The 22,331-nt window shown below is 42.1% G+C and overlaps 1 protein-coding gene across 7 annotated transcripts in view; it reads left to right on the plus strand.

Moving 5' to 3' along the window:
• The window catches only part of PDE4D (phosphodiesterase 4D), a 1,320,537-nt gene extending 1,302,459 nt beyond the window's left edge, over window positions 1–18,078 (plus strand). For all 7 annotated transcript variants that reach the window (XM_068251213.1, XM_068251214.1, XM_068251219.1 and 4 more), the window contains 4 exons: window positions 2,047–2,201; window positions 7,211–7,333; window positions 8,477–8,659; window positions 10,773–18,078. In XM_068251213.1, coding sequence (XP_068107314.1) covers window positions 2,047–2,201; window positions 7,211–7,333; window positions 8,477–8,659; window positions 10,773–11,174 — 863 coding nt within the window. In that variant the 3' untranslated portion in view covers window positions 11,175–18,078. The remainder of the gene's footprint in view (window positions 1–2,046; window positions 2,202–7,210; window positions 7,334–8,476; window positions 8,660–10,772) is intronic.
• Window positions 18,079–22,331: the final 4,253 nt, after the last annotated feature.

The following is a 22,331-nucleotide window of genomic DNA, read 5'->3' on the forward strand; positions in this document are numbered from 1 at the left end:
AGGTCATGCAGCGAACAGAACAAGGCTAATCTTGAATTATGAGTGAATTATAAGCAACCACCCCAATTTCAGTAAGTAATTTCTTCACTAAAAAACAGTTTTTATAGCGAATATCTTTATATATGATATAAAAGGCACTCCATTGTTATAGCCTGTAAAATGACTTCTGCTTTTCCTGTAACCTGTTAAAATTCCACCATGGTTGGGTGTATATCTCTGCCCAAGCTTCTTCCTCAACCCCTTTTTTCTGGCAACTTGTGGATTAGGGTTGTTCAATACAAGTAGCTATGTCCTCGTAGCTTTGGGTAAGTAAGTTAACACCTAATACCAACACCCCCCCCCCCCCCCCACAGTAGTCGAATCCGGTTTAAGATGGGAAATTAAGCAACGATTATGATTGGCTGCTGTAGACACTTCATTTTTGCTTCAGTTTTCTGGTTTTTGAGAGTGGTCTTTTACACTGCAAATTGCAATGCCAATTTGCGATTTTCACTGGATGCTAGCAGCACGGGAAGAAAAACGTAGCATGTGGGACTTTTTTTAATCGCATGAAAAATAGGAATCGCATGTAAAATCGCATCAAAGCAGAAAATCGGAATTGCTTGTGGTGTAAAAGGGCAGAGAACACACCAGCTGCTATTTTGCGCATCTTGGTGCAGACAGCAAAACTTGCACAATTCTACAGGCCGTTGAAGTCAATAGCCACGCCCGGGAAACGCTCGTTATGATGATCGTTCGCATTTTGCTTTTGCAATTCTCTACGCGTTTTTAAATCGCACAGCTTTTTCCTGCACGACGTGTACATTCCTAGTTACAGTATGCCGCCGCAAACAATATCGCGGGGCAATCGCAAAAACCGACAGATCCCTGAATCGTAGGGGAAAACGGGCCTACTAATTTTTACCATTTGTAGAGAAAGTGGAGCCACGCTGGGGCCTCAGTCCTTCTCATAGGTTTGCTCCTGTTTATCTCTAACTCTTGAAGCATATATGGCCTGTGCCTGATGTCCAGGGGTTTCTACAGAATTCCGAGTATTCGGTCTTCCCTGTACCTGAATATAATTCTCGCAGAATCTGCTGTGTGCCTGGTAACCGCAGGGATACCCTAGAGGACAAAAATCAATGCGATGACTCAACCTTTGCAAATGAGGGGAGAGTGCGGGAGAAGGGCGGTGTGCTGCTGCCTTCAATATTCAGATGCGTAACCTCCTCATGTCTCCCCCCTCCTCCCCCAATCTGTATAAGTAAAATGTACGTATATAAATACAAATACTCCAGAGAGGAGCTCACAATGGGCTAACTCACACCTAAGGGAGAACCGCATCTGCCATGCAATCATACAGCCCTGTAAGAGATTTATTTGCCTCTGAAGCAAAGTGTGTGACTGTACTTTGTCCTCTGTGAAGACCCATTCTTCAGATATTTCCACTTCCTGCCCATAAACCTTACAGACAGGAAGTGGGAATAGCTCAGGAATGAGCCTTCAGAGACACTTTAAAGGTGTAGGGCTTCCGAGAAGAACATACCAATACATTTGAAGTACAGTACACCTGAAGTGAGAGGGATATGGTGACTTCCATATTTATTTCCTTTTATACAATACCACATTTAGCCATAGACCCTGAACAAGCATTCAGCTCAGGTACTCTGACTGAAGTGTGACTGGATTAGCTGCATGCTTGGTGCAGGTGTGTGATTCAGACACTACTGCAGCCAAAGAGATCAGCAGGACTGCCAGGCAACTGGTGTTATTTTAAAAGGAAATATGGCAGCCTCCCTATCCCTCTCACCTCAAATTCCCTTTAAAGGTCCAAACGTGGTGGTCTTTACCAAAAAACAAGTGCGCGCTTCACATAATGCAGCTATCATTTATCACGTCAGACCTGACCTTATTTGTGGGATTCACGCTGTTTCATTGCCATTGAAGTAATCAGGCAATCATAGCTCATAATTAGCAGACAAGTTTGTACCAACTCTCCTTTTTATTCCCGTGTTGTGACTGCTAAAACGTTATTTGATTATTTTGTTTTCTTTCCTTTTTCTCCAGACTCAGAATTGGCCTTGATGTACAACGACTCCTCGGTTCTGGAGAACCACCATTTAGCTGTGGGCTTCAAGCTGCTACAAGAAGAGAACTGTGACATTTTCCAGAACGTGACCAAAAAGCAGAGACAATCATTACGGAAAATGGTCATTGACATAGTGAGTGCCTAGCCTTGCCCTTCTACAGTTTGCCCCTCCCCTCTTACGGACAGTTTAAAGAGGAACCTCAGCATAAACAAGCATACGGTCGTTCAGTTACATTAGTTATGTTAATTAAAATAGATAGGTAATAAAATCTCTTACCCACCCTGTTTTAAAAGAACTGGCAAATGTTTGTGATTTCATGGGGGCAGCCATCTTTTTGGTTGAGAGGTGACAGGGAGCATGCCGTTTACAGCTGTCCTGTGTCCTGATCACCCCTCCCAGTTGCTAGGCAACGTGAACAACATAGGAAATCCCATCATGCTTTGCACAGCATCTGGGGAAAAAAGCCCAGGCAGTTTTCTTTCATGGGTGGAGCTTAGCTAAAAATGCAGCTAAAAATGATGCCTTGGTAAGAAAAACAAAGTTCTGAAAGTTCTGATGCTGTGAAACTGTTAAAGAAACACCAAGCCTTTTCAGGTCGGCTGAGTAGATTTTTAGTCCGGAGGTTCAGTTTAACTTGATCCACCTTTTAGGCTGGTTTCACAGTGGGACGTTACAGGCGCACATTAGAGCAGCCTGTAACGCACACCAACGCAGAGCAATGAAAAATCAATGGGCTGTTCAGTGCCCACGTTGCGTTACATTGTAACGCAGCACGTCTACATAACGTACTGCATGCAGTACTTTACACGCGGCAAAGCCGCGTTAGACGGTTTGCACATGCTCAGTAGGGTTGTTGTTTTTTTTTTCATTTTATGGGCGGAGAGGAGGCGGGGAGAGGTCGCTACGTAGCCAGGCACATGGCTACTTATTATTCACTACACTTGCAGTGTTTACATCCTGGAGCGGCCGCGGATTGGCTGGCAGGACCACGTGATGCGGAGAGCTCCGCTCACGTGGTCTCCGCAGCGCCTCCGACAGAGCAGGCGCACCAAGAGCTGCTTGTAACGCGGCTCTTGGTAGCGTCCTGCTCCCAACACCACCAGGCGTTGCGTTAGGGGCACGTTATGCGACCATAACATCCCCTAAAACGCAACGTCCCACTGTGAAACCAGCCTTAAAGCTACACAACAGATTCCTGTAATATATATCCATTCGGGCCCGTTCACAGTGATCAGTTGTTGCATTCCCTGTGACTTCTGGAACGCAATGCAGTGCTAGAGACAGCTGCACCACACATTACATGCATACAATGAAGCCTACAGTGCAATGAGAAGTATGTTTCACATTCGCAGATACCATGCACGTGTTGTGGTAACGTGTCACCTTGCGGTCCGCCACTATACTTTGGTGCCCCCAACGCACTGTGAACATCACAAGAAGTGGTGCACACTGGTGGTGCCACACGACAGCACTCCACTGTGAACGGGTCTTAAGGGTTGATTGAAGTGGACCTGTCACTAAAACCACAACCATGTAAGGTTTTTCGGTCACATTATGAAAAGCAGATGGCTGTGCGTTCAGAACACCGCACACAAGATTGCACACATCTGCATTTTCGTTTATGCTGACAGTGAGTCAGTGATTCATTTTGCCCACAAATGCATGCAGCACTGCGATATTGCATCACACTGCTGCACAAGTGCATTAGTGAATGTCAGACAGTGCAGCCTATGCCCTACTGATGTTCTTGCGTATCACGCATTGTATGGTTTGCCCAAATGTGAATGAGGCCTAAAGCAGTAGGGTACCTGCCGTTAGCATGTTTTTGTGATTCAAGACTGTACTTAACACACACACCATACAATCTTGGTTGTGCAGATTTACCAAATCGATGTAGTATAACAGAGTGAAAATACCTTCAATGCTCGATTAGATAAGCGGTTATACTACATGAAAGTGGTAAGATTGAACAGCCAAGATTGTATGGTGTGTATTGAGCCTTACACTATAAATTAAAAATCATTGTACTCAGTCTCATGCCTTGGTATTACAGGAATTGGCATGATCGGCACAAATTGTTATGGTTTCATATAGAATACACAGTGCAAGAACAATATCATTTTTAAGCAGACCTCTAAACACAGAGTAGCTACCCGGAACTGTGGAGGAGATATTCTAGTGTAATCAACAAAAATGACCACTTTTAAACAGTAACAAGTGTTCAAAACTTTAGCTGGAGTGGATATCTTACATTAGCTGTCTTTCACTGCACACCATGGCCCCACCCTATTGTCCTGCATATTTCCTGATGTTATGCCAGTAGTAAGGTTAATCACACAGCCTTCAGTCCTGAAAATGTATTACTTAAATAATAATGTATTCTTTTAAAGGGAACCTAAACTGAGAGGGATGTGGATGTTTCCTTTTTAAACAGTACCAGTTGCCTGGCAGCCCTGCTGATCTCTTTGGTTGTGGTAGTGGCTGAAACAAGCATGCAGCTAATCCAGTCTGACTTCAGTCAGAGCACCTGATCTGCATGCTTGTTGAGAGGCTGTGGCTAAAAGTATTAGAGACATGTGGGCCAGATTTATCAAAGCATTACCCACAGTTTTTTTCTTCTAAAACTGTTCTAACCAGCAGAAGAACAGTTCTGCATGATAGTAAGAAACTTCCCAAAGTCTACATAATACTGGCAGTTTAGCGTGGATTTATAGAGCTCTACTACAGTTAAGAAAAGTGCAAATCCATTCCTTAACTGCTGCAGATTAAGAAGTGCTCATTAGCAGTTCTTCAGATAGTGCAGGTTAGATGTGATTTGTGAAGGGCTCCTCCCCCTCACTCAGTGCTTGCTGACAGCAGGTGTGTTAGTTACGGTACCTCCAGCAACAGCAATTCCCCTCACACACTGTACTGCCTGAAAGACCTTCCTAGCTCCTTATAGTCCTTACAGTTTAAGAAGGAATCTGCACTAGCTAGTGATTTCTTAGGCTGTCTGAGACCATTCTGCACGGATTTCTAAAAACCTACTAATATTTTGTCTCAGGCACTCTTGATAAATCTGGCCCACAGGACCAGCAGGAGAGTCAGGTGACTGGTATTTTAAAAGGAAAAATCCATATCCTTCTCAGTTTAGGTTCCCTTTAGTGAGGACAGAGGGAAAATGGTAGTGGTTAGAAACTCCTTTTACATGAAACATCTGTTAAAGCAACCTTGTGATCAAGGCCCAGCAACAAGGCATGTTTTGCAGGAAACCACAAACATTCACAGGTGAGGTAATCAGTGTCTCAGCAGAGCTGATTAACCACCTCTGTGGATTTCCACAAAATATGCACTGCTGGTGGGCCCTGAGGACAGGGTTGGGGAACACTGTTAAAGGACAACTCAAGGAAGAGATTTGTGGAGGCTACATTATGCATTTTCTTTTAAGCAATACTAGTTACCTGGCTATCCCGCTGACACTCTAATACATTTAGCAATAGACCCTGAACAAGCATTGAGCAGATCAGGTGTTTCTGACATTGTCAGATCTGATACGATTAGCTGCATGCTTGTTTCTGGTGTTATCCCAGCACTACTGCAGCCAAATAGATCAGCAGGGCTGCCAGGCAACTGGTATTGTTTAAAAGGAAATAAATGTCAGCCTCCATATCCCATTTACTACAGTTGCCCTTTAACTACTGCTTTAAAATAAACCACCATGGAATATACATGCCGCATAGGCTGGATTCCCAGTAGCGGAGTTATAGGTTAGGCCCAGACATGAGAAGTCTCACTCTTGCTGACTGAAATAGTCCTCTTGTATGCAAGCTGTGACCTCTGGGATATTTTCTGCCTTCTTCACAGGAACAAATCTTGTTTGTTTCTTAGCGCTGTTTATAGAAAGAATAGGTGGTGGCTGAGAGAATCCTCTTATCGAGCTTCTCACATTGCTTTCATGCATTTATTGACCTACTTTGCGGATTTAGACTGTCGGTATCAGAGGTTTGTGTTGTGGAGGTAGACCTTCTGCTGGAGTAGCCCAGTCACCTGCAGATACACTGCTTTTTAGTCCATGCCGTTTGTGTGCTGAACAAATGGCCTAGTATAAGACTGCTGTGTGGCAAATTATGTTGGTAGGCGTTGGCCGTGTCTGGCTATACTGGCATTGATAGCCGTGGAACTGACCTTAATTAGGCCTCTTTTTCCATGAGCAGGTGAAGGCAGTGAATTTACCGCCTGCTATCTGCTTCCGTCCGCCGGCCAGGTGCTTATTAACGCTCAGCATCCCAATTCACCTTTTCTCGAATAGATCGGGGGTCTGTATGGCTATTGTGGTGAAACCCCTCCCACAATGCGATTTCAGGCTCAATGCTATACAGACATGTCACTAGCCAGCAAGCTAGTGACGCGGCTGTTGCTATGGAAGCAGAGGCTCGACGAGCAGTGCACGATCGTAGCTTCCTGCGGACAGGTGATCAGGGTGTGTCCAGGAGTTACTAAAGATCTGTCATGATGGCCTGATGATCAAGAATTTAGCATTCATCCACCGAGGTGGTTTAATTGGCGGCCATGTTAATTTTAGCGTTGGCTCTTATCTTTAGCGAAGACCCAGTGGTGCTTGTGAAACGCTCCGGGAGAGATGAGATAGTTCGTGGCTTACCTGACCTGCAAAACTCCCTTAGAGCAAACGCTCAATGTTTTATGGCAATTTGATAAAAACTCTCTGGCCTGGTGCACACCTACCTGTCTAGTGAAGTGGTGGATTTCTCTGATCAATTTTTCTGGAAAATTGAATGGTATAGGGTAGATGGTCACTTTCTCAATGTATAGTCCCAAGCCATTTTCTTCAGTTTTTAATCATTTATTTTCATGGGGGGGGGGGGGGGGGGGGTTGAACGTGGTGCATTGGTCAGATTTTTCAAATGTTAGTTTTGAAATTTGAAAATTGATTGTAATTCTTGAATTGAAAATAAATTAGAAAAATGTATCGTATGTGTCCACCTTTAGGGATGCCCCAGTTGTACAGCACATCAGCCTACTTTTTTTAGCTGCCTCTCCTCTCGCGCTTGTAGGGAATCAGAGATCTGACATAACATAAGCCGCTACACATAATTTCTAGCAAATATTTAGCATTTATTTCTCATTTCTTTCTCTTTCTGTAGGTACTTGCAACAGACATGTCAAAGCATATGAATCTACTCGCCGATTTAAAAACTATGGTTGAAACCAAGAAAGTTACAAGTTCGGGGGTCCTCCTTCTCGACAACTATTCCGACAGGATACAGGTAACCTAATCTATTAGCAGCTTCAATAGCTATCTGCATTTGACTTCAGTCAGCAGAACTTGTAGTGCTGTAAGTTCTTGGAATGCTTTGATCTCTCTCTACTAGCAGAGAATATAGAAACTGAATGAAGTCCACTATTGTTACTCACTGCCCCCTAGTGACAAGTGGCCATAAATGCACATTACAGCAGTACTAATTAGAAGCAGGGAAATGTAAGAATTGAAAAATTGTGCTGCAAAACATTTGCCTGCAGTACTTGCAAGCCTCTAAATAAATTGGCTGCTAAAGGGTTAAATGTTCATTGCTAAAAGGCAAACGCCACTGCTTGTTGCACACCCAATTTGCTATAATCCATTCAATCCTGTAATTAAGGATTGACAGAGAACCTTACTGTTTGCCTATGTAGTTTTCAGTGCTTACATAATGCAGCAGTTTTGTAGTGTCTATCAGAAATTGACCAACATTTATCTACTGTTTGGACTTAAGACTGGGGGGGGGGGGGGGGGGGGATGTTGCCTATACCATTTAGATTGCCACTCAAATTTGCAAGCGGATCAATCCTTCTCTGATCTTAATCTGATCAGTGGGGGGTCAAATTCCTCCCCATACACTGCACACATTTTTTTTTTTTTTTATAGCTTTCACTATGAAATCTTATGGTTTGAGACAGTGCAACATTATGGGCCATTGTTCTACTGCCTATTTACTGAGAATCCCTCATAAGGAAATGTACAAGTCCAAAACCTGTCAATTTTGTCAGACTTGTACTACCTTCTGTTCGTGACAGCAACATAGCCGAAAAATAGCTCATTTTACTCAGACAAATGCACTTGTGTGTATCTGCACAAATATATTTTACATTTTTTTCGAGGCAGTGGTCCGTTAGCAATGTGTAGTAATATAAGAGCACCTCCGTTCACGCATCAATAGTTGAAAGGACGGCAGTATGTCAGCCGCCGCTTCGTTCTGCTTCATATTTGGGGTAATGCAGGCTGTTATTTCTCCAGCTATGACTAAGTCCTGAGAACATGACTCTTCCCAGGCTGCACTTCACAGCTAAGCAGAGTGTAAATGAGAAAGTGCCTGTGTGCCTCCTGTGTAATAACGCAGCAGGTGATGATGGTGTCTTCACCTCTATTTTAGGTTCTGCAGAACATGGTACATTGTGCGGATCTCAGCAATCCAACTAAACCTCTGCAGCTCTACCGACACTGGACAGACCGGATAATGGAGGAGTTCTTCAGGCAGGGAGACCGTGAGAGGGAGCGAGGCATGGAAATAAGCCCCATGTGTGACAAGCACAACGCCTCTGTGGAAAAATCACAGGTAAGCTTCCTGTTCTACCGCCAGAAATATCCAAAGGGCCAGTAGGGATAATCACTGATATGCAAAACTTTCCGAGTTTGCCAATGTATGTACATTTTATGCAAATATATGCAGCTTGAAATTAACCCAATCAATTTAAACCAGAGTGGGACTTTATTGGTCCATTTTCAAGCTGCAAATATTTGCATTAAAATTGACAAATTTGCACAAGCTCTGAACTATTGGCATATTGATCATACCTAAGGCTTCTTGCACACAGGGACGTTACAGGCGCTCGTTATTGCAGCCTGTAACGCTCCCCCAACGCACAGCAATGTAACACAACTGGGCTGTTCACACTGCCCACATTGCGTTACATTGTAACGCAGGAAAGTGCTGCATGCTGTGCGTTCTGACTGCTTGCACATGCTCAGTCATGTTGGGGAGGAGGGGAGAGCGGCCGGGCGGGTGGCTAATTAATATTCTTTGCACTCAGTGACGTGCAGTGTTTACTTCCTGGAGCGGCCGCTCTGTGCGGCGATTGGCCGGGCGGGACCACATGATGCCGCATGCGTCCAAGAGTATGCATCACGGACGCCAGAGTGAGCTGCTCAACGCGGCTCACTCCGACGTCCACACCAGAGAGCACCAGGCGTTGCGTTAGGGGCACGTTATGTGCCCTATAACGTCCCCTAAACGCAACGTCCTGGTGTGTAACTAGCCTTAAAGCCTGCAGGTTAAAGCATTGAAACTATAAAGATACCCATACATCTAGTGATTTTGGTGGCCGATCGACCAAGAAACAGATCTGATGGGAGAGAAATCGGTTAGCCGCCGTCAACTGTAGGCCAATTTCAGCACACAATTCCCTGTGAGCCGGTCAGGAGACTATTTCATTGGCTTCTCTCCCATTGGCTTACATTGAAAGACAGGGTCAGGAGCCAATGAAAGCGGCTCTTGACCGGCTCACAGGTCCTTAAGGGGGCAGAGACCGCTGGTACTTAAGTGGTTAAAGCATACTTGAAATAAGAAAAGGGTGCAAAGTTACTTACATCATTAGTGGATCCTCCTGAAACACACTGTTCCAGTGCTGGGTCCCTCTAAATGTATTCAAGAGGTTGTTGAATACGTTTCTCGCAGCTGTGCTCCCACCGTGTGTGAGTTCAATCGTACTGGTTATGAGTGACTAGTCTGTACATAGCCAATAGAACAAAACCTCTCCTGCAGAGGTCTCCCCCCCCCCCCCCCCCCCCCCCTCTCTGTGCATGAGTGCTTTGTTCTACCGGGCGTGTGCAGACCTTACTTGCACATGCCCAGGAAGGATGTGCCTGTACAAAAACATGGCCAGGGGGGTGTCCTGTAGAGGAATGGTGGAGTTGGAAGAGCATTTGGCAAGCCCTTGGACTAGCCAGAGGCTTCCCACTATTGATATGCATCCAAATTTTACCCTTTTCCTGTCACAGGTTTGCGCTAAATGTATTACTGTATATTCCTGCGTATAAGACTACTTTTTAACCCTTGAAAAACTTCATAAAAGTTGGGGGTCGTCTTATACGCCGGGTGATGCACCCTGTCCTATTAGCGACTCTCAGATCTCGCTGCTGAGGACTGTAGTGAAGCGGCGCAGGCGCACATGTGCGAGGTCTGAGAGGCAGAGAAGGAGGTAATTAGGATACTAGGGCAGGCCAGAAGGGTGAAAGATGCGTGTGTTATGGGCACAGCGCGATCTATTCTTCCATACCGCTCTGATAAACAGCTAGACAAAGAGAGCTGACCAATCCACTTAGGGAGGGGGAGAGTTGACCAATACAACCAGTCAATTGCCTATATACTGTTATATACTGGGTACCACATACAGCACAGCAACAGTATCTGTTCATACATAGCACCAGTATATTATGTTTTTTTTTTTATCTGGTGTGTGTTGGAAGAGGGTAGTCTTATATGGCGAGTATATCCCAAACTCTATATTTTAACTGGAAATGTTGGGGGTCGTCTTATATGCCCAGTCGTCTTATACGCCAGAATATACGGTAGTTTTTATTTATTAGCTGTTACTTTTGGGTTTTGTAAAAAGAAAAAAACCTAAATGGCATCTATTGAAAATGTTAAACAATTTTTTCTTTTGTACCAGGTTGGATTTATCGATTATATTGTTCATCCGCTGTGGGAAACCTGGGCAGATCTTGTACACCCTGATGCTCAAGATATACTGGACACTTTGGAGGACAATCGAGAGTGGTATCAAAGCACAATTCCCCAGAGTCCATCCCCTGCCCCAGATGAACAGGAAGAGGGTAGACAAGGCCAAACAGAGAAATTCCAGTTTGAACTAACGCTGGAAGAGGATGGGGAATCTGATACGGAGAAGGACAGTGGCAGTCAAGTGGAAGAAGACACCAGCTGTAGTGACTCCAAGACCCTTTGTACACAGGACTCTGAATCAACCGAGATCCCACTAGATGAGCAGGTGGAGGAAGACGAATGCCAGACAGAATCTAGTGCATTAGACGGAGAGCATTCCCCCGACACGTAACGGTTCGGAATCCTCCTCCTATCTCCTTCAATTTCTTTCCCCCGTCCCCCACCCACACTCTCTTTTTATAAGGTTTTTAATTTACTTTTAGAAAATGGTTTCCAAAGTGCATGAAACATGCCGCAACCATGCTCACACCTCACGTTCATCTGCCAGGATGTTTGTTGATCAAAACTGACCTACTACTCAGTTTGGCACTCAGGAATATATAATCCACATCCGCAGCAGTGGAAGCGAACAGGAAAACTTAGGCAAACAGTGAAACGTCTCAACCCCTCCAAAAAGGTTTCTTGAGGAGCTTGAAAGATGCCTACAACAAGGAACAAGCATCAAAAGAGGAGACCTATACAAGTAGCAGATCGCTGGCCTTGTTTTTGTTTTGTTTTTGTGGAAAACTAATACACGTTACTCCTGGGACACATCGTGGATGGTATAAAAGCAGCAGGATATAATGAGCTGTGGAGATAACAAAATTTTCTAATTTTAAGTCTTCCTGATAAAAAAACAACTGAAAAATCTACAGAAATTCTGCCGCCCTTTTGGGCTGCAACATCCTCTGCATTTTGTATCATATGTAATACAAAGATTTTTTTTTTTTTAGAGCTTTTACTTTTGTTATTAAATATATATTGAGGTATTATTCTATTTAAAAAAGAAAAATGAAAAAAAGGTACATTCATCCGCCACCATTTTTTCTTTTCTTTTTTTTTTCTCCTCCCCCCACCCTCCCAAAGAGTAACTTGCAAGTTTTCAGTACACGTGCTACACTGGATGACGTCTCCGGGGTTGTGGATTTTTTTGCACCTTAGAATTTCATAGCAATTGAATGGACTTTAGAGTTTCGTTATTTTTTAATGCTTGTCTATTTCTTAAGAACACTGTCTTGCAGGAAACCCTTTCAGTACAACTCTGTTTTTAATCCTCCTTTTAACGTTCTGATCAGCACAGGTCGTCAGCTTTTTTGTCAGTCCTACCAATATCAGTGTCTCTGTCTTCTCGGCCACAGACGGGAAAGTTCACCTCGTCCAATGGGTTTGTCTGTTTCATCCATACCGAAATTCTCCTGAGAGAGAGTACAAATGTATAGCAAAGATGTGTGTTGTAGAGAATGCCTTTAGTGTCCTTGGTCATGGCTGAATCGAAAAGATTGGTTCAGATTATGCACTATGGTATTTTAAAATGACACTTCTCCCTTGGCTTAACCAAGGTTAATCGCTTTCCTGGAAGTAGTTTTTGGTTGTCTCCTGATTTTATTGCCTCCAAGGCAGGTGCATCATTGAAGCGGAGTTTACACACGGCTTGTAATAAAAATCAGTGAACAAAGAGGAAATCAAAACCCGGTTTTCGGTATAGTCCATGTTCACTCTGAATTAGGCCGCATGCAAACATCAGACGGATGTCTATTTAGTGTGATCATTTATGACCAGATCAGAAACTTGTCTGTCCTGTGTAGACGTCCCTTGACCTCTCTGTTTAGAGATGGCAAAGATAACTGTTTGGATTGGATATTCTTTGACAGTTACTAACTGCCTTTCCCCTTCATGAGACTGGTGCTATGGAAAGCTCTCTGCTCATGGTTCCTTCTCCATAACGTTGCTATGCTGTAACCTTGGTGCAGTCAGGAGAAAAGCTGTATGTGAATATCTGCTTATTTCTCCTCCCCCCACTCCACAAGAATAGGAAGTATTGGAAATTATAACCACTTGTCTTCTCCTGTATCAGTTCAGATGTGCTTTGAGTTCGAAAATGGCACTAGGAAGTAGTACTTAACAGCCATTTGTGAGTTGAGAGGTGACTGGGAAGCAGTTAGCCATGGAGATAAATATTAATTCCAGCTGAGAGAAATGTATTTATTTTTTAGCTTTAAAGAAACAGGAATGATGAATCAGGACTTTGCGCAGGACTTTTTTTAGATTTGGAAATTTAATGACCTGACCAGCTGATTAATTAATCAAGCTGTCATCAGCTGGGCAACGTTTTGGTTCTCTCCTCATGCTGGATACACACGGTTCGTTCCCACACTCGATTCCCGTCGATGCGCCGCTCGATTCCCGTCGATTCGTTTATTTCCGACATGTCCGATTCGCGATTCGATGGATTGTTAGGTCGATTTGCCATACTTTACATGGCAATCGACCTAAAAATCATCGAAATGCGCTCGGATATGTTCGGGAATAATCAATTCGTCGGGAATCGAGCGGCGCATTCGATGCGGGAACGAACCGTGTGTATCCAGCATTATTTGTCCCAACTACTGCAGAGCAAGGAACAATGGCAAGTTGGAATTAGGATCACATTTCCAGTGAGCTTAAAGAAATATGGGTGAGGTTCTGTTTAAATCTAAATCCATTTTGAGGCTTAGTGATGGTCATGTCTTGGAGAACTGTCAAGGAGAAGCATGTGATCAGTTTGGTCAGGTGATGGATATGCAAGTCTCATGATTTGCTAGTCGTGGTCATGTGCTAAAGCAGGATGTGATAACAGAAAATCAAAATCTATCAGCTGATCAAACAAATCACATCCTTCTCCATGAGTTCTCTTAGATGTGACCATCACTACTGAGAAGAAAAGCGGTTACTTAAATAACTCGCATTCTTTGTGAATGGAGCCCAGAACATTCTCTTAAAGGAAAGTTACAATGGAGAACAGTTTTAGATGTCGTCAGGAGCAGCCATTCAGATCCTTTCCTTATGAGCTAATAAGATTGGATCTGGTCTCTAAGGTTCCTTTCTCCAGGTTTTTCACCGAACAGTAAAAACAGGTCTACATTCCCAGCAACGTCCAACCTCTACATAGTCCTAATAGGAAGCGGTTAACTTATCCTGACAAACCAAAAATAAGAATGAAAAATATGGAATTGTATGCATCAAACCATTTTCAGTATATAGCTAGAAGGTTAATAACAAAACGCTAAAAATGTTCTACAGCACCGGTGCCGCAAGAACACTCCATCTAACAAAGCTTTCCGTACTTCTAAAACTGTCTAGTTCTGAAATAATCAATAATCTGTAGAGATGCATCCTATTGCATGCAGACTGATATGTTGTATGTGTATAATACTGGCCAAAAATATTTTTGACTGAAATATAAAAACACAAAAAAAACCTATTTAAAAGTTCTTGACAAAGGACTTCAGCCTTTGGCGTAGCCTTAAGTGTCTCTTAACTTGTGTTTCACACCGTTGAACTTAGAAAAAGTCTCTTGCAGTTTGTACCTCCAGCAAACATCATCCTCATAGACGCTTTGAGTAGTTTCCACTGTGCTGTCCGACATGTCGAGATCTCTGTTACGCTAGTCATTCTCCTAACCCATTGAGTGCCTGGAATGTAAAAATTAAAAAAAAAGCAATATGATTTCCAAAAATAAAGATAGACCTGAAAGGGTTAACAGCTGCACTAATGGAAATTGTTTCATAACACAGATCACATCGCCCCATTACTCATGCAAAACGTATTATAAAAACAAAGAAAAACAAGAAAAAAAATTAATTCATGGACAATCAGTATCAAAACACGTTCTTTTCATAGATCCGATCTGATGCACTGTAAAATCCTTCTTTCTTTTATTTTTCCCCCTCATCTTCCTGTTTGCCAAAGTGTGTGTAAAAGTACAGTTACATGGCGTAATATGCCATACGGTTTGTGTCTTTTTAAAGTTTTTTTTTTTTTTTTTTTTTACGTTTTGTTTTAAATTCTTTTGCCAGAATAATGCAACACTTTGGGTGCTGTATGGTTTTTTATTTTTCCCTACTTTCATAAAAGAAAACTTTTGCTCGCAAGTTACTGTTGTGAAATTTATTTTATTTTTTTTTTTAAGTCCTTAACTTTTTTTTTTAACAATTTTTGTCTGGGCATCAGTTTAGAAGGTACCAAACTAATTTTAAAGGAATAAAAAACTTGAATGAAATGGATTTACAGAGAGCTGTTGTGTGTTTTTTTTTTTCTTTTTAATAAAGCATATTTATTTTTATTATCTTTGTGCCATTCATTATTTTCCTCACCGGATGACCTTACCTGTAATACAGTCTTGTTTGTCTCTGTTTACAACCATGTATTTATTGTAAATGTACATACTATGTTAATTGTAAAAAAAATACCAGTTCTTATTATGACATCATCTTGAGCAGGGTGGTGTTCTTATATCTTGAAACTCTTGCTGAGAGAATGAATATTCTGTATATTTACTCCTTGTACATTTTACTTCTGTATAATGTCACCTTAGCGCTTCTTAGGAAAATTAAAAAAAAAAAAAAATGCTAAATTAAAAAGCTGCAGGTCTTTGGTCCCAGGGCTGTGCCTTAACTCTGAACTATATTTTATTTTATTTTGCTTCATTTGGAAATTAGAGGAGAGAAGGCTGGGCATATGTATGTTTTAGGTTTGTTTAATTCATGCACTTTGTTTATTTAAAGGGACACTGAAGTGAAAAAAACTGATATAATGTATGTGTAGTACGGATAATTAGTAGAACATTCGTAGCAAAGAGTCAATTTTATTTTCATTTGTTTTTGATTTTTTTTTTATAACATTGCATCATTTCTAATATTTGCAGTTTGCAGACTACACTCGGCATTTTAAACTATGAATGCAGTAAAATCTCATCTGAAGTTCTTTCATTATTTATTTACTTCAGAAAATAGAACAGCTTTCTGACTTAGTCGGAGAGCTCAGAGAAGCTCTTTAGCATAGATAGTGAAGTTTCTTAACTCTTCCTGTACTGGAAACATTTATCTGTGCTACTAATGTTCTTTTTCTTAGCTGTACTACACATACATATTATACCATATGTTTTTCACTTCAGATTCCCTTTAAAACGCTCAATGACCTACAATGGAGGGCCATACTTTAATTTTTATCAACTTATTCCTTTTTGGATTCCCCCACCCATGTTTCAAAAATATCAAACTATTTTTTAAATGGTTAATCTTTTCAAAGGTCCTTTTAGGATTTCTGTGGCAAAGTAGGTAAAGAAACCATTTTGGTTTTAATCCAATTACTTTGAAAACAAAAGAATACATTTGTGAATAGCACTTCTCCTCTCTCAGTATTAGTATTGTGATAATGATGGGGAACAGTGATTCAAATAAAGAACTGTTGCATTAATTCTGAGAGCTGTTCTCCACAAAACCACAGACTTCATTACATGTTTAGCCTTGAGTAAAGTAGGGGGACACAACACAGAAATGGGGCCGGATAAAGGGTGAAGAAACTAGGGGGCCATATACCATTAACTTTTTCTCCTGAGTTTTCTCCTAGGAGATCATTTTTCAACTTTTCAGCACTTTGCCACTTAAAGTACCAAAAAGGAGTTGGAAAAGTGTTATCAAAATTATTTTGAGTATTTTCTTGTTTGCTGGTGGTTTAAACGGGCATTTTACTGACAAGTTTGAGAATATCGCCTAGGAGAAAACTTAGGAGAAAATATGGGCCTGTATACACTGTATTTTATTTGTCCCTTTTTAAAATATCAATAGACATTTTCAACCATTTTAAAAGGCGTAAGTAACGGTGCCACATTATTTTTAATCCATAGTTTGAATAAAGGATACCTGAAGGGGCATTGGGCATGAGATATGTGAACATATAGCACCACGCCTACTAGAACTTTCCTGTTAACCTTTATTTTTCATTGCGAGGGTTAATAAATTAGTGCTTTATCTCAGCTGTCAGACTGCAGCAGCTCCCCTGCAAATGACTGGCCATAAAACTCAACAACTGGACAGTGATTACAAGTTCAATAGGTCATTATTTCTCTGTGTGGGAGCTAAATGAAAAGCAGTCATTTAAATGGTGTGTTAAGTATGGCAAAGACTCCAAATTGATATAGTCAGCCCTTAAATGGAAAAATAAGAACAGGGCACTTCAGGGAAGTTCTATCTCTGATGGATAAAAGATAAAGAGCACCAAAACATGCCAGGAACAGCCACAGTGTCAGAGGTGTAAGCAGGGGGAGGGGAACAGTTTAAAGATTACCACTTTAGCACATACAGAGGTGACCATACTAGTATTGCACCAATGAATATACGAATACTGGTCCAAGAGCCACAGTGTGGTCACAACCTCTGTTTCCTCTATTGCTATGCCAATAGATGTTATGCAAGACAGGTTATAGTAACAGTATGGACACAGCAGTTTGACACAATCTCCTAAGAGCAGGCAACAAAAATTTTTTGCACCTGCTTTTAGGATCTTGCATTGTTTTTAATACTTAGGAAATAATGCTGAAATATATACATGTGTTCAGGATATGAATAAAAGTGTAGATATTTTTTTTCCCCCAAACTTCTAAGTTCTTTAAAGCCACTAAAAAGCATGGTTAGAAGTTCGCTCTGTGAAGCTGGCCCCTAATCAGCACAAATTAAAATCCCACCATGTTTGGTTAGTGTGACCTTTTGTACTGCCAAAATTAAGCTGTGTGCTGCTTTTGGCAATATTTTTTTCTGTAAATGACCTTATGACACTGGAATGGTTGGGTATTGCCGCATTTGTGTTCTTTTGCTTCAATTTGCTGTTTTGTAGTTTTTGAGACTTGCTCAGCCTTGCACTACTGTCAGGGTGCTGAGTGACAATTATTAAAGTTTATATAATCTCAAAAACTATCAAGAATGGAATGATTTTTGCAACACCAATGGGCACAGACGTTGCACTACCCAACCATATCAGTTATCCCTGAGCTCTGTTATATAGGATTTTCACAAAGAGAAGAATCTTGCGCTCCTGTTCCTAGGTGACCAATTAGAGATGCACTCCTCTTAGGATGTCATGCACTGCGACGCTCCGTAGCAGGGTAACTTTGGCAAAACAATCAAGAAAAGATGGAGCGCGCCATAGTGCATTAATCGTAAAAGGTAATTTATTAGGATATAAAAGTTATACTCACAAACACAAATGGTGTAAACGCTTATCAGCGGGCAGCCAACCGCTTCTCTCAACAGGGGAGGATGTCACGCTCCCGATCAGATGACGAAGGCGCAGAGCGCCGAAACGCGTCATGACGTCACACACCCGCTGAATCAGCCACACCCACCTCACAGCCGGACGGAGCCCAGACGATCGGGACTCGCGCTGCTGGCCACAGCGCGACATCCTCCCCTGTTGAGAGAAGCGGTTGGCTGCCCGCTGATAAGCGTTTACACCATTTGTGTTTGTGAGTATAACTTGTCTGTTATATAGGAGATGCTGAGTGATCTAGCCAGTGTTTCTCAACATTTTATTGGTTTGAACCTCTTTTAAAATACTGTCCTCATAAAGTACTCCCAGCATAGTAGAAATCACAAGAACCCCTTGACAAATATAAAATCATAGTACATAAATTGGTTCTAAACAATTTCCAAGTATTTACTATTGCTTTTAATTAGGTAAAATACTAATTTGGTGTTTAAATAAGATTTATCATTTTCTAAAACTCTAAATTTGTTATTCTTGGTTAAGTATTTCAAGCCAGATTACCCCCTTGGGTACGCGTACCACATGTTGCGAATCTAGACTGATGGAAAAAAAGCTTTGGTCTCCAAAACAAAATCCAGCACTAATGAGGCGTTAACCAAACATGATGGGATTTGTGCCTTATGGAGTCTTAGAAGTGTTACTTCAATATCTAAGCTAGAGATGGTCAGTGCATAATTAATGTGGCTTGAAATTGAGCCAATCGCATGCATATTTTGCCGATTTCTGCGCTGCATGCTGTTTTGCATTAAATTTGCATCTTATTAACCACAATCTCTAATCCCAGTAAGGCCTCTTTTGCACGGGAAGTTGATAGGCAATGAAATGCCTCTCGAACTCTCACAACTGCTTGCTGAGCACGTAGTTCAACTGCCCGTGGAAAACAGGCCTAAAACCTATGCCACAAAAAGCCTCCCAGCAACAGGCTAGTCAAGTTGGTGAATTATTTCCTGTTTTGCATCCTTGCGAAACAAGTTAGTATGGCGAACAGTTGTCCACATACATTACATATAACGCACTAAATTGTGAAGCAAGCCTTTATTTATAAACCTCTAAAATAGACCTATCATGCAGACTATTTCATAACCTTCATGTCTATTTCATTCATCTATAGCACACTCCGTCCGCCAAAGCAATATTTCATTTGTGTACCTGCGCAATTGGCGCATGCTCGTCCTGCAGGGTGAACAAGACCCTCTGTAGCATTTTTTTTCAATATAGAACTTACACTGCTGCATGTATAGAACACCTTTTTTAATGTTACATTTTTTGTCATCACACAAATACAAGTGTTCTAGTAATCCAAAGCTTTATTTCTTTGTAGAGAAAGTAAATGTGTACAGTAGAGAACATTGTACAGAAATGTATAGTTGCACTATGACAGGTAGATAACTACACATATCCTTTTTTTTATTTATATTATTTAAGCAACTGCACAGGTTGTATGGAAGAAGAGTAGCAGGGAGTGTTGTAATGACCGAAACCGGTCGTTCTGTCCAAAACTGGTCGTCCTCTCCCCAAGTTATGTCCGAAACCGAACTACGTTGGCTTTTGTACTTGCACAGTATTGTCCGGCAACGTAGTTTATTGCCTCAAAATGATGGATGTACCTTGCCATAGTGTTAGAGAGGCATTGCGCTTCTCTGTAATGTGCAGGCATAGCATGCAATCACTGGTCACGGTCGCTACGCTCCTGACTGTGACTGGTCCTCTTTACCTTTCAACACTACTTGTGCTTTCTGGCCAGTTGAAATCCATGAGCACTATTTCCTGTCCTCTCCATTCCATCACTGCCCAGCCATCAAGGTCAGCGAAAGGGGTGGGGTTTGTTTGTTTTTCCTCATCACGAATCAGAGCCTCCTTTTTGACACACAAACTGTAGATTTTAGCAGCCCTGGTCCAAAGGATTTTGATTGGTTTTTGTTCTGTTTTTTTATAACTGCATTTGAAAAAAAAAAAGGGATTTTAACACTACATGAAATCCGGAATTATGCTGTTGATTTTGGTTTGTTTGTTTTATTTATTTTTCCTTTGCTCTTTTTTGGGGGGTTGTCCGTAGAATGCCATCCTATGTGAACACTGCAAATGATTTTCAATGTTAGCCTCTTTAACAGCCTATGGGATAGTACTGTACATCATTATCTTCATATGAAAATTTTTATATGCAATGGAAATAAAAGCATGGGTTGGTTCTGCCTAGCGACTCGTGTTTTGTGTCCTTAATGATTATTCTATGGCTGCTTCTGAAAGGGAATTATGTGAGTGTGCAATTGAGCTTTGTGTGTGATTTTTGACATTTGTGAATGTTTGACATGGCAATTTATAAGTATGCTATGATTTGGATGTGGATTATAATGGGATAAATGTGCAGGAAAATGGCGCGCACGCTACAAATTTGAACCCTCCCTTAGGGCCTGTTTCCACTGCACACCGATTGGATGCAGAAAAACTGACTCCAATGAATGCTTATGGGCCGGTTTCCACTAAACGCATTTCTTCTGATGCAGATTTTACCGCAGGCATTCATTGGAGTCAGTTTATCTGCATCCAATCTGCCTGTAGTGGAAATGAGCCCTTAGTGTGTACCTACCGTGGGTGTACTGAAACTGGGTCCCTGATCAGTATTGCATACTACCTGCATTACACAAGTCAACCTCAGTATGTACAGAATAAGGGCTCATTCACACTAGAGGCGCTTTCTGACTTTTTTAACCTCTTGAGGACTGTAGTGTAAACCCCCCAAAGACCAGGCCATTTTTTTGTTAAATTGGCCACTGCAGCTTTAAGGCCAAGCTGCAGGGTCGCACAACTCAGCACACAAGTGATTTCCCCCCTTTGCTCCCCACCAACAGAGCTCTCTGGTGGGGTCTGATCGCTCCCCCTGTTTTTAATATATATTTACTTTATAATTTTTACTATATATATATATATATATATATATATATTTTCTATCCTCTCCCTCCCCCCACCAGCCAATCAGTGTGATTGGCTGTCATAGGATTTAGCCTATGACAGCAGATCACTTCCGCATGAACAGAGGGGACAGCAGTGTCACACGGCTGTCCCCAGTACAGCGCTGCTGCAGATCGCAGCGCTGTACACAAGTATTAGACGGTGGTTTTGCCATCTAACAGTCTCCGAGTGGCGATCGCTGCTAGTAGACTGAAGGCGGAGCTGAGCTCCACTTTCCAAGCAGGAGATGTGTGCGCAATTTCCTGCTAGCCCAATAGAGAGCCGTTCACACCAATTGGTGTGGCGCGGTCGGCAAGTAAAGTGCTGACAATTTTTTAAAAGCAGCAACGCCATGCTTTCCTATGGTGTCGTTCAGATTGGGGCGTTCCGTGCGCTGTCAGTTGACAGAAGCGCTGCATGCAGGGACCATTTTTGGGGTGATTTGCACTTTACCTTCCATTCAGGGCATAATGCTCACAAAATCGCTTTGTGCAGAGATTGCGTTCGCGTTGAGGAATAAGTACATTGTATTAATAATTTTTCGGATCAGAGTTCACTCCCTGACTTGCGTCAGGGAGTGAATTACAAAACCGCTCTGATAAAAGCGCTTTTCCAAACGCATCGCCCACCCAAGCGCCAGGATAGGGAAAAAAAATGCCTCAAACTGTCAACGCGAACAGACATGCTATCGGAACGCAATGGGAATGAGACCCAAGTGAACTCTGCAGTGTGAGATGATCCTGGTTTGGATAATCTGTGTCTGAAAGTGTAAAACTTTACATTAGAACACCTGAGGTCAAATTGACAGGCTCTGTCTGAGTAAGGGGCAGATTGTGTGTGTGTGTGGGGGGGGGGGGGGGGGGTTTCCAGGGCAACGGTAATGAGGGATACGGAGGCTGCCATATTTCCTTTTAAACCATACCAGTTGCCTGGCAGCCCTGCTGGTCTATGTGGCTGCAGTAGTGTCTGGATAACACCAGAAACAAGCATGCAGCTGATCTTAGATCATACGTCAGAAACATCTGATATGCTTGTTCAGGGTATATAGCGAAAAGTGTAAGAAGCACAGTCGGCAGAATTGCCTGACAACTGGTATCCTTTAAAAAAGCAATAAATATGGAAGCCTTCATAGCCCTCTTGCTTTGCTTGTCCTTTAAGCAATGCCAGTTGCCTGGCTATCCTGCTGATCCTCTGCCTTGAATATATTTAGCCATATACCCTGCACAAGCTTATGCAGCAGATCAGATGTGTCTGACATTAT

Source organism: Hyperolius riggenbachi, chromosome 1 (assembly GCF_040937935.1).
Source record: "Hyperolius riggenbachi isolate aHypRig1 chromosome 1, aHypRig1.pri, whole genome shotgun sequence".
NCBI classification, from domain to species: domain Eukaryota; kingdom Metazoa; phylum Chordata; class Amphibia; order Anura; family Hyperoliidae; genus Hyperolius; species Hyperolius riggenbachi.